We start from the raw sequence: 11,487 nt of genomic DNA on the forward strand, positions 1-11,487 counted from the left end.
CCAGAGATACAACTTTCAGGGTTTTGTTTGCTTGTTTTTTTCTTTTTTTAATTGTTTTACTGTGTCAGCTAAACAAAAACCCTTAAAGATGTTTGGTGACACTTGAGAGTCACAGGAAGAAGAAGCTTGGTTGGGATCTATCCTTCTGCTGTCTGTCACATGTAAATCAGGCCCAGAACAGCTGAAGGCAGCCATCTTACTCCAGTTGATTTGGTGCAGAGGTCTGTCTACAACAGTCCTAGAAAAGCTGAATCTGCAGATTATGTTGCCTGAGGTATTTAATATCTGATGGACTCAGGCTCTACTGTATGGCTATGTAATGTAACTTCAGCAGTCAGGTATGGACATGCCTGAAGTTTATATAGGCTTGGGAAGCCTTCTCTGTAGTGGAGTGTTGCTTACCAATGAAGCACATTTGACTTAAAGATTTGAATTTTCTCATGTGGTATGTTGTATCATGGACATACATGTGCAAATGATAAATACATGTGTGATGCATGCTTTTAATCTTATTACAAGGTAATGATGTCTCTGTAGTATGACTGTAATTGTGCAATTAACCACGCATGAAACTGTATATTGGCTAAACTGTGTGTTCTTCCCAGGGCAGAGAAGGAATGGGGTGATGGGATCCGGGGTCTTTCACTCAGCGCAGCAAGATACGCCTTACTCAGACTAGAGGAGGGCCCTCCGCACACAAAGAACTGGAGGTACTCATTTTGGTTTAATAACATCCATTGTCAAGATTATCTACTTACACTTTGGGAATTAAACTGGACTCCAGCCAAGATGCTTTTGGTCTGTGTGAATGAATTAAAACGCTCAGAATATTTAAAAACAGAAAGTTGAGCCTATGGTTGGCTACTCTGTCACTGCCCAGGCTCAATTGTGCACAGGCTGCGTGGAGACCTCATAGCAGCCTTCCAGTATCTGAAGGGGGCCTATAGGGATGCTGGGGAAGGACTCTTCATTAGGGACTGTAGTGACAGGACAAGGGGTAACAGGTTAAAACTTAAGCAGGGGAAGTTTAGATTGGATATAAGGAAGAAATTCTTCCCTGTTAGGGTGGTGAGGCACTGGAAGGGATTGCCCAGGGAGGTTGTGAATGCTCCATCCCTGACCGTGTTCAAGGCCAGGTTGGACAAAGCCTTGGGTGAGATGGTTTAGTGTGAGGTGTCCGTACCTATGGCAGGGGGGTTGGAACTGGATGATCTTAAAGGTCCTTTCTAACCCTAACTATTCTGATTCTGATATGAGAGAGGCAGTTGTTTTAGAAGTGTTTTTGTTAAAGCCTTAGTGAAAAATAAACTCCCTTTATTTTCTCCAGGCCTCAGCTGCTGGTGCTTCTGAAACTTGATGAAGATTTGCATGTAAAATACCCTAGGTTGTTAACATTTGCATCCCAGCTGAAAGCTGGTAAAGGTTTGACTATCATAGGGTCAGTGATCCAAGGGAATTTCTTGGAAACTTACGGAGAAGCTCAGGCTGCTGAACAGGTCAGTGTCTTAAATTCTTAGAGTACAAAGGGGTGAGTGGGCAGATAACTTAAAGGTTTCCATGTAATCATACATGGAAAAAAGTGTATCGCAGGCAATACAGGACTAGTGGAGTACTGCAGTGGCAGTTCAGGAATGGGCTAGCAAACATGCTTTGGCTGCTGGGTGTGACTTTGGGAATATAAATGATCAATTTTTTGCAACTTGTGTAAACAAGTTGCAACTGCATAAAACCTTATTCATTGATAAGAAATACTGAGTGTGGAAGTTCAGGTATACTGATCAGTGAGGGGAAGGGGACTGGTTAGCTTTCTGAACATACCAAGAAACATTTCAGTAACTGTCAGTTATTACACTCCTAGCAAATGTGCTGTGTCTCTTCCATCATAGTAATAAATTTCTTAAAGAAAGCATCAAAGGATGGTCCTGAAAATATATTAATAAATAGTTTAATATTCCTTGCTGTGCAAATGTGATATCATAGCCATGTTTACATAGTATCAGCACATCACTGTTTTCTTCCCTAGAGGCTTTTTATACAGGAAAACTGTTATAAGGGGAAAGCTAATTCATGAGCCTATGTGTTGACCAAGTTGTTTTAGTTTTTAAACTAAAGGGTGTGGTATTCCTGATAGGTTTGGTGCTTGTATTTGTAAATTGAATATAGTAACACAGCATGTGACACAGGAATCTGAACCTGGAAATCCAAATGAAGTTAGTTAACCTTGGGTTTAAAAGGTGAGTGTTTGAGGGTTAGAAAATGAAAGTGAGATAGTAACACAGATATCACTAACTACTACTATGAATAAGAGAACAAAGAAACCCTTATCTTAATCTGTTAGAAATAATTATGTTTGGAAGGGAGCTGTGTGTGTTTTAAGCAAGTATTATACACAATTAGTGGGTATTTTCTCTTCTGTTTTATTAAGGAAAGCACTTGAGCAGAACTTTGCTTTGAAATGTGTTTTACCTGTGAATCTGTGAACCAGGAATTTACACTGTAATCACATGATAGAGAAACACAAAGTGTTCCTTTTGGTTGTGAGGTTTTTCCTTGTCTGTCTTTCAGACTATTAAGAATATGATGGACATTGAGAAGGTGAAAGGTTTTTGTCAGGTAGTTGTAGCAAATAAAGTTCGGGAAGGAATTGCCCACTTGATCCAGTCCTGTGGACTAGGTGGCATGAAACACAACACCGTCGTTTTGGGATGGCCATATGGCTGGAGGCAAAGTGAAGATCCAAGGTCATGGAAGACATTTATAGGTGAGCTTTGCAGGTTCTGTGTGATCAGATAGTGTAAAGAGAGATGTTTATTACACACCTGACACACAAAGAGGGTTTTAACAAAATCCTTGTGAAATTGTTTTGTTTTGTTTTGTTTTTTTGTGGGTTTTGGTTGGTTTTCTTTTTTCAGTGTTGATTGTTCTGTTTGGAATACCAGTTCTTGGATGTAAAAGACTTTTGGAAGATCCTCAAAGATTAATCTAGTAGCTAAAATTCATCTGTTTAATACATGGTTAAAAAGTTAAAGACCTCAGAGATGTTGTTTTAATGTCAAACTATAATTTCTTTCTCAGATAATCCATCTTTTCACTGGTCCTATCTCTCTTCACTACTGCAGCCAACGCTTTCCTTGCCTGTATCTCTCTCCTTCCCCTGTGGTCCTATTCCTTAACACAGATTAGAACAGAGCAGGTGCTTTCTCCTCATCCTTAGCTTTGGAGGTTGCTGCTTTTCTTTCAAACACAAAACAGGGCTTGGTTCCTGTAAGTCTGCTTTATCTGGGTTTTGTCCTTTGGTCTGACCTGTCTCTGTAAGCCTTGCTGTACATACTTTATGTAACCAATGACTTTTAAGGTTTACTGACATTTACTTAGTAACTGGTTTGTTTGTTTAGGGCCATAGATCACTGTTGCAGAATTTAAAGTAACTGTCTGTCCTTCCTCTGTTGGGCAGGTACTGTTCGCTGCACGACTGCAGCTCATCTGGCTCTGTTAGTTCCCAAAAATGTGTCTTTCTACCCCAGCAACCACGAGCGTTACAATGAAGGCAACATTGATGTGTGGTGGATTGTGCACGATGGAGGCATGCTGATGTTGCTTCCTTTTCTTCTCAAACAGCACAAAGTAAGGAGCTAGCCAAAGAATGTCACCCAACTATTTCTATGAGTGTTAAAGAAACAAGGTCCCGTGGTAGAGACTGTATTGATAAATGAGAGTGGATGTATTGGTAAGTTTCTGTCTCTTAGAGCAAAGTACTGGTGCAAATACTAAGGAGTTTGTGTTTCCTCGCCAGGTTTGGAGAAAATGCAAAATGAGGATTTTTACTGTAGCTCAGATGGATGATAACAGCATCCAGATGAAGAAGGACTTGGCTACTTTCCTGTATCAACTGCGAATAGAGGCAGAGGTAGAGGTGGTAGAAATGGTAAGGAATTTGAGCCTGTTTTCCATTAATGATGCAAATGGTGGTACTTGGTTCTGACTTGATTACAAGCACAGTCTTTTTTCTTATTTCTGCAGCACAATAGTGATATCTCAGCATATACTTATGAGAGAACTCTTATGATGGAACAGAGATCTCAGATGCTGAGGCAAATGAGGCTGACGAAAACAGAGAGGGAAAGGGAGGTATGTCATTTGTAGTTTATCGCTATGGACTGTTGAGGTGGATGACACAAAGTGTCTTCCTCGTAGTATTTTATATAGCTGCTGCTTAATTTTAACTCCTGTGTTCTAAAGATGTAAGGAAATACTTTTACTGTAGCTTTCTTTTTTTTTTCGCCTAGAATTGCTCATAGTCATTGAATAATCTGGCTGTACTTGCAAAACTGCGATAGAAATTATTTGTTTGTGGGCAAAACAACGGTAGCATATACACTACAGAAAGAATATGTGTTTCTCTTTGCAATGTATATGACACTTGATGACTTGAGGATGCAAATCTCAACCGCTTCTTGACCCTGCTGCTTTATATGGGATGTCTGGGGTTTGTCTCAATTTATAGCATATCCTGTTTTCCTGTGGAAGATTTTATTCCAGTTTGGACTGACAGGAGACGTAGCGATGACAGGTGCAGGTGATGCAGTATTTCTGCATGTGTTTGTGCAACTTTTTTATTGTAGGTCTTGAGTCAGACTTGTCCATTGTTTCAGACCATGTCATGATACGAGCTAGACTGTCCCTCTTTCTTGTACAGCTACAGGCCTCTGTTAGTCCCAATTCTGCGTGACTCATACCCATCAATACTGCTCAAAGTCAGTTTGGTGTGCAAGATTGCCGGCTACGGCAGATGCCTGGTATCAGAACCAGGGAATGTAAAGTAAAGTCTCTGAGTTTATGCTGTCATTCATGTGCCCTCTAGGCTCAGCTGGTAAAGGACAGACATTCAGTGGCGCGTCTGGAAAGCCTCTACTCAGATGAAGAAGATGAGACAGAGCCAGTTCCTGAGAACATCCAGATGACCTGGACAAAAGAGAAATGTGATGCTGAGAAGCGAAACCGAGGCAGTGCTGTGGGAAGCTTTAGAGATCTCATCAGCATTAAGCCGTGAGTCTTGTCTAAGTCAACAGCTTGCATTTCCTGGAACGCCTGCTGTGCTATGCTTTTACTATCTTTGTCTCCCAGTCCTTGGTTTAGACGTGCACAATAAACACTGAGACCCAACTACTGAAGACAGCAGTTAGCCTCCTGAGAAGTCTCTAACCAATTAAATGTGTCATACATCCCTCAGTATTTTGCTTGGTATAGTCAAATTCTATTGTAACTTTCCTCCTGTCTCCCACATACCTTAACAAATCACACATTTTAATACCAGACTGCTGATTTCACTGATCTAATCAGAATTAAAAAATAAGACTGATAATTTTGGTATCTAATGCATAGTGTAGGTGTTAAACAGAGCAGGGAAACAGCTGTGAAGATGGTGATGAATTACTATGAACAGAGTATGTATGTGGCACAACCCTCCAAGACAGACTTGCTGTTGAAGGAGTACTGACATGTAACAAGAGCTGTAGCTGTGTATGTCCTATGAAGAGCTGGAAGGAAAGGTGTGTTTTGGCTTTGCATAAAAACGTGTGAATCTCCTTGACCTCTTCTGTGTACCACATCTTACATGAAGAGTTCACACAGTCAGTTTTGCAATCTCATCAAAGTTCCAGATTTTTCTTCCTAATAAATCAGTGAGAATTCGAATCTGTTTAAGATGAATCATACTGTAGAAATTCTGCTGAATTTGGTGTTAACTACCTGTACTTTTTCCTCTTTCATGCTTTCAGAGAGTGGGAAAACTTGTAAGTTTGTTATTTAACTTAGAAATACATTAAGATGGTTGAGAGGGAAGACTTCATTTTCTCAACTAAAAGGAGGAAAACTGTATGTAATTATAGGAAGGAAAGAAAAGGAGTTAGAGCTGAGCAGTCTTAGCAGTGTTTTTAAAGAGAGCAGGATTAGCCACTTAAGCCAAGTATCATCAAGAACACAACTACAGAAGCTGTCCTGACAGGAACTGATACAAAACAGTTACAAGTCTGAACCTGTTTTATTAATCAGAGTATGATACAAGAAGTGGGAAACATTACTCATTTAGAGAAGCTCTTGTTTCACAATATTGCTATGATGTTATTTCTGACAGTTTCTGGGCACTAAGAAAACCCTTTCGTATAGCCTACACTTTCAAATTGCTAGGGGAGGTCAGAGATACCGATTTTAAATGTCACTTTAGGGAATACCAAACCTTTAGTTTCCAAATCCTTTTCCAAAACTGTATGTAGTTAATGACAGCGGATTGCTTTTGGTGCTGGTTTCTTCCTCACTTCCTGTAAACATAATCTGGCCTCTGTGTTGTCCCTTGTTTTCTGAAGCTGATGTGAAGACAGAGGATGTCCTTGCCCTAAATTAAATAAGAACATGAAATAATGGAGAGGCAATTAACAGTGGGTAAACTGTGCTGTTAGTGTTATTCTTACCATTGCATCTTCTATTTTCTATCAGTATAAATATTTGTTTGCAACCTAAATGTTCAGAAGAGTAGCTGAAATCTTTCATAAAGCTGAATTAACAAAAACTATAGATTTGTATTTGATTAGTTTCTAGTAATACTTGTTTTTAATATGTTAAAATGAAGAAAAAAACCCCAAACAAACAAGTACATTCTCCCTTTGATGAATCTATTTCTGTATAGCTTTTCCTTTTACCTTACCAAAATAATGGTTGATTTCCTGGAGGAAGGAAGCATCCCCAGGTTCAAAATCCCTGAAAGCTACTTTCCACTTCTGTTCCTGCATGAATGAGTGTTATTTTGTGATAATATCTTCTGAATAAATCCTGTTGCCTCTCCTAGCCTGGATTCTTAAGGAGCAGGAGGCTTTTGAGGTCATGCTGCACCTATTCCCTTCTCTCCTATAACTTTTGAACCAAGTGGCTACTCAAATTTGAAAGAATGAATTTTAAAGCTACTCGTGTCATCAGTGTTTGTTGTAAATAGCCGGGCAGAGTGGTCGATTAGTGTCCAGCTGGAGGAAAGGTTAAAACCATTACTAGACACCAAGAGGGCCCTATCAGGAGGCATACACCCAGCTCTTTGTAGGTTGTGTTCAATTCCATGGATCTGTAGGAAATTAAGCTTTCTCTGGTGGTGTCAACTGCTGTTCAACACAAAAAAACTAGTGCATATGTGGGAAGTGTGGGCTGAGCACAGTGATGCTGGACCAGTGATGCTTGGTCCCAGTGGATCTCTGAGTTTTTTGGTACTGAGTCCAGAAAAGTCCATGGTCTGTGCTGCTGGGCGAGTGAAGGGATCTGGGGAGGGATGCCTGAAGGGAAGGCTCTGTAATCACAAGTGTCCATGGTCAAAGAGCATGTCCCTGTGTGCAAATGTGTTTTAACTTCTTACACAACACATCACCTGTGTAAGTCATGCTTCTTGAAGGGCAATGTAACTTCATAAACTGGAGACTTGATCCAGAGACCTTAAAATCTGTGGACCAGCTGTACCTGAAGAACGTTGTAAAATCTCTTTTGTACATTCATCATCAAATTTGAAAATATTTAATGTGTGTCAACATGTAATGGGGTATTTAGGAGATTTTAGGTATGCTTGTAGGGGTCTCTTTAATATTTCCATTTTCAGAGGCACATTTCTAACAGTAAGTCTGAATGTGCTTCTTCTACAGGAACCAGTCTAATGTCCGAAGAATGCACACAGCAGTGAAGCTGAATGAAGTTATTGTAAATAGATCCCATGATGCCAGACTTGTTCTTCTCAACATGCCTGGTCCTCCAAAGAATACTGATGGTGATGAAAACTGTATCCTTTGAAGCAAGGCCTGGGCCACAGCAAGGATCTTTCTTTGAGTTCATTTTACCACAAATGCTATCAAGCTGCAATGTGTGACAAAGTGTCCATTCAGCCAAGGGTACTGGCTTCTTGGCCCTGTTACATAGTAATTGCTAGAGTAAAAGTTGCCACTGGTTGCTCTGGAAGCCTCATAGGTTTAAATTCATTCTTGGCTATACTCTTGATTTATTTATTAAGTTAAACCTGTTTAATTTAGTTTTCACTAGTGGATGTAGCAGATGTCTAAGGTGCATCACTCTGGGCAAAGTGATATCTGAATCCAAGTGAACAGAAGTCCTGAAGGACAGGGTGCATTGCAGGCACATCTCATGCATCAGAATTTGGGAGCTCAGCTCCAAGTGCAATGCTCTGGTTAGACTAGAATTCAAACCTAGAGTGTTTCTGCACATAGAGGGATACTTGCACTGTGCCCTGAGAGCTGAGGGTTGCGATCTAGTGAGCTGGCTGGCATTGCAGTTCTCCGTCCACAGCTATTCTTCAGCCTCGGTTTGCACTGTTAAATTAGCGAGGCTTTCACTGGCCTGTGCCAAAAATATATGTCACGAATCACAGGCAAAGTGATTGGTTTCTCCTAAACCTAGATGGGAAGTAGTAATGCTCTTTCACAACAGTGTGGTGGCTAAAGATAAAAATATTCCTATTAGCATAAGGGAGGTTTAACTGCAGCTGCTATAGTGCAGGAGATATTTCTATTTTAAGATTATGGGTGAGGATGTTTATTGCTTCACCCTTCCTTGTGGAGGCTGAGCCACTGTGACTGAAGAATGCTCCATGGAATGTGGCTGGGAGAAGGTGTGGCTGTGTAATGTGGTGCACCAGCATTGCTGCTGGGTGCAGTTTTGGGTGGTGGTGGTTTCATTTTGGAGCTATCTGAAACTGGCTTTGTGCAACATGAGGCAGCCCCTGGTCTTGTCTCCCAGAGGACGGCCCTGCAGCCTACCTGCTGCCAAGACCTTCCACAGAAACACAAGACAGGCTAACCACTGTGTATTTTTGGTTTTGATATTCTTGTTGTCCTTGACTTCCCTGAAACAGACATGGAGTTCCTTGAAGTCTTGACAGAGGGTCTGGAGAGAGTACTGCTTGTGAGAGGCGGTGGCCGAGAAGTCATCACAATTTACTCCTGATTTAGTAGAAGCTTCTAATGTTGGTCTACATTTACCATCTTGGTGGTAACGGACATTCCAGTTTAAAATGGAGAAGAAGAAAAAGGTCTTTTCGCCTTAGTTTCTCCTCATCCAGTCCTGTCCATTGTCTTTCCATTTGCAACATACATATCTTTGGGGATTGCAGTCGTCTTGTTATACCATCCAGTTAGCAACCTAAGTTAATTGTGAAGCTGCCACATTATTAAGTTTCTGCTTTGGTACTCCAGCATTTGTGCATGTAGTTTTAACACTAAAACCTATTTTTATTTTTAATCAACACTGCTAAGTGCAGTATTTTTAGTAACTGTATGTAAAGTTAGGACTTGAAAGCCAGTTACTGTAAAAAGATTTTAAAAGCTTTTTATATTAGGTTTGGGAGCTAGAATTACATTACATAGCAGCTAGTTTCTGCTGAAATCCAGCTATAAAGCATTTTCTAAGAGCACAGTAAATTGTAAGAGGGGATTGAAAAAGCTTTTGTTTTTCTGGGTTTATTTCCAGAACTAAACTCTCAGTATTGGATAAGAATTTATACTTTTATTACATTTATTGATAGAGATTTAAATAAATTATGTTGATATAGTTGGAATTATGTATGTAGCTTGCTACAAACTGTTGCTTCTGAGACTTGAGGTTCTGTGAGGTCAGAGCCCTATTTATTTTTGTATTTATTTGTCAGAAATATTGGATAAGCAGATGCAGACTGTTTAGGATAGCAGAGATCTCACAATAAATTTTGAATTGACAGTGGATTGAAGGACCAGTCCTGTGCACTTCTTCCATGCTTTAAATTTCTTGCAGACCATCCATCAAAGTACACTGAGCATGCTGGAGTTCCATGTGTAGAGTCAGGCGCTTTGCTGCGTGCACAGCGGTGGGGTTGTGCTTGCACTTGCACAAGCACAGGGGACCTGCAGTTTCATTGTTTGTTTTATGCCCTTAGATGAAAAAGAAGGAAAGAAGACCTGTATTAACTAGTAAGTCTCCAGAGAGTTTATCAAGCCCATTAAGTTGTACTTTATCACAGAACATTGGTATTTTTTCAATAAAATATTGCACACACTTTGACCTTATCCTCCATTCTGCGTACTGTGCCATCTCCCTGGGAGAACACTGTCTGTTCTTCCTTGTGCTGTGGCACTGCGCTGATCTGCCTGCAGTGGGTCCTCTGGGTGAGCGGAGGGTGGTGGGGCCCTGTTGGTGTTCACCAAATGGTGCAGTGACTGCACAGTGGAGGCACCAGCTTAGGCTTCTGAGCAGACTGGTGCTGTGCCCAACTGTGGGAAGGCTCCTGGCTCTGGAGTTACTGCCATATGCCAGGTGGAAGTTTGCGCCTGTAAACTGTGAAACTCTTGCAAGCTGGAACCCCTCAAGATCTTGGGCTGTCTGCAAAAGCTATAATCTCATACAAAGGGCAGGGGTGAGCTAAGCTCCATGGGGTGTGTTAATAGCAAGGAAAGAAAGGCAGGGATTGACAAATTTCTCTGACCTATGTGCTCTTGTTAGTTGGTGTATACTAGTTGTGGCAATCTTGTTGTGGTAGTACTCTTGGTTGTTTCCCTGATAAAAGCATGAGTGATTTGTCTATGAGACAGAAATCTGGAAAACTATCCAGGCATCTTTCTTGAATAACCTAATTAAAAAATGCTTTTTGTCAGTTTTATAGTTAAAGCCTAAGCTTGATCTTTTTGAAACAGGACCTTCCTGATGGGAGTGAGATGGCATTAGTGCCTGTAGGACCCTGTAAGACACCAGCCAGAAAACAACTCTAGGGTGCGCTCTTGGCTGTGTATTTTGCATTACATTTTTGTAACACGGGCTTTGCTTTTTTTGGTTTTGAAACCCAGAATTCTTTTCACTCACACTTTAAAACCAATAAAAAGAATAAAGCTTGTTTATTTGTAAGTAATGTGCTATTTGTAGAGAGATCATTTTCACATCTTCCGAGGACTGAGTAGTAGTACACAAGTGTACAGCAATCATGATAGTTAACACGTATTTGCAAGCGTTCGTCTACAGGAGTAATAAAGTTTATAAAAACTTTTATTCCTCAGACTTTCTGTAGGTATGACTCAGTGATACTAACTTTCTTTTACCAAATGTAAACCTCTAATCCCACACATGCTGAATGATGCATAGTTACTCTTTAGGAAATGTTATACATAAGGTTGACCTAACTCCACCTCGCAAAAGCATTTCAGTGCCATCAATTACTTGACCCAAGTAACCTGTTAGTGTTTTTATTGTGTTTTAGACATCTAAGAGAGTGATTATCCTTATATACCTTAGATTAGGGTTTCAAAGGTGATTCTATGCAGTGTGGATTAAAAACCCCAAGCTCTAATTCAGTACTGTGTTGACACTAAGGGTTCAATAGCCTCCAGTTATGTAAGACCATCTCCCTCTATAGAAGGTTCAGAAAAGTTCCTCTGAGACTTCACTCACACCAATGTGTGGAGTATAAGGGTGCATGTCTGTGAA

General features: G+C 40.5%; 1 protein-coding gene across 8 annotated transcripts in view; it reads left to right on the top strand.

Moving 5' to 3' along the window:
• The window catches only part of SLC12A4 (solute carrier family 12 member 4), a 50,139-nt gene extending 40,060 nt beyond the window's left edge, over positions 1–10,079 (top strand). For 6 of the 8 annotated variants that reach the window (XM_061344103.1, XM_061344109.1, XM_061344106.1 and 3 more), the window contains 10 exons: positions 606–710; positions 1,328–1,496; positions 2,566–2,761; positions 3,455–3,624; positions 3,794–3,925; positions 4,021–4,128; positions 4,862–5,046; positions 5,778–5,792; positions 7,674–7,807; positions 8,894–10,079. In XM_061344103.1, the coding sequence (XP_061200087.1) occupies positions 606–710; positions 1,328–1,496; positions 2,566–2,761; positions 3,455–3,624; positions 3,794–3,925; positions 4,021–4,128; positions 4,862–5,046; positions 5,778–5,792; positions 7,674–7,807; positions 8,894–8,985 (1,306 nt within the window). In that variant the 3' untranslated portion in view covers positions 8,986–10,079. The remainder of the gene's footprint in view (positions 1–605; positions 711–1,327; positions 1,497–2,565; positions 2,762–3,454; positions 3,625–3,793; positions 3,926–4,020; positions 4,129–4,861; positions 5,047–5,777; positions 5,793–7,673; positions 7,808–8,893) is intronic. The other 2 variants (XM_061344104.1, XM_061344108.1) reach the window with 1 other exon arrangement.
• The last annotated feature ends 1,408 nt before the right edge of the window (positions 10,080–11,487 follow it).

The sequence above is a fragment of the Neopsephotus bourkii genome, unplaced genomic scaffold, assembly GCF_033783945.1.
Source record: "Neopsephotus bourkii isolate Nb327-2 ecotype Australia unplaced genomic scaffold, CSIRO-AGI_Nbou_v1 NB_1863, whole genome shotgun sequence".
In the NCBI taxonomy this organism is placed as follows: Eukaryota; Metazoa; Chordata; class Aves; order Psittaciformes; family Psittacidae; genus Neopsephotus; species Neopsephotus bourkii.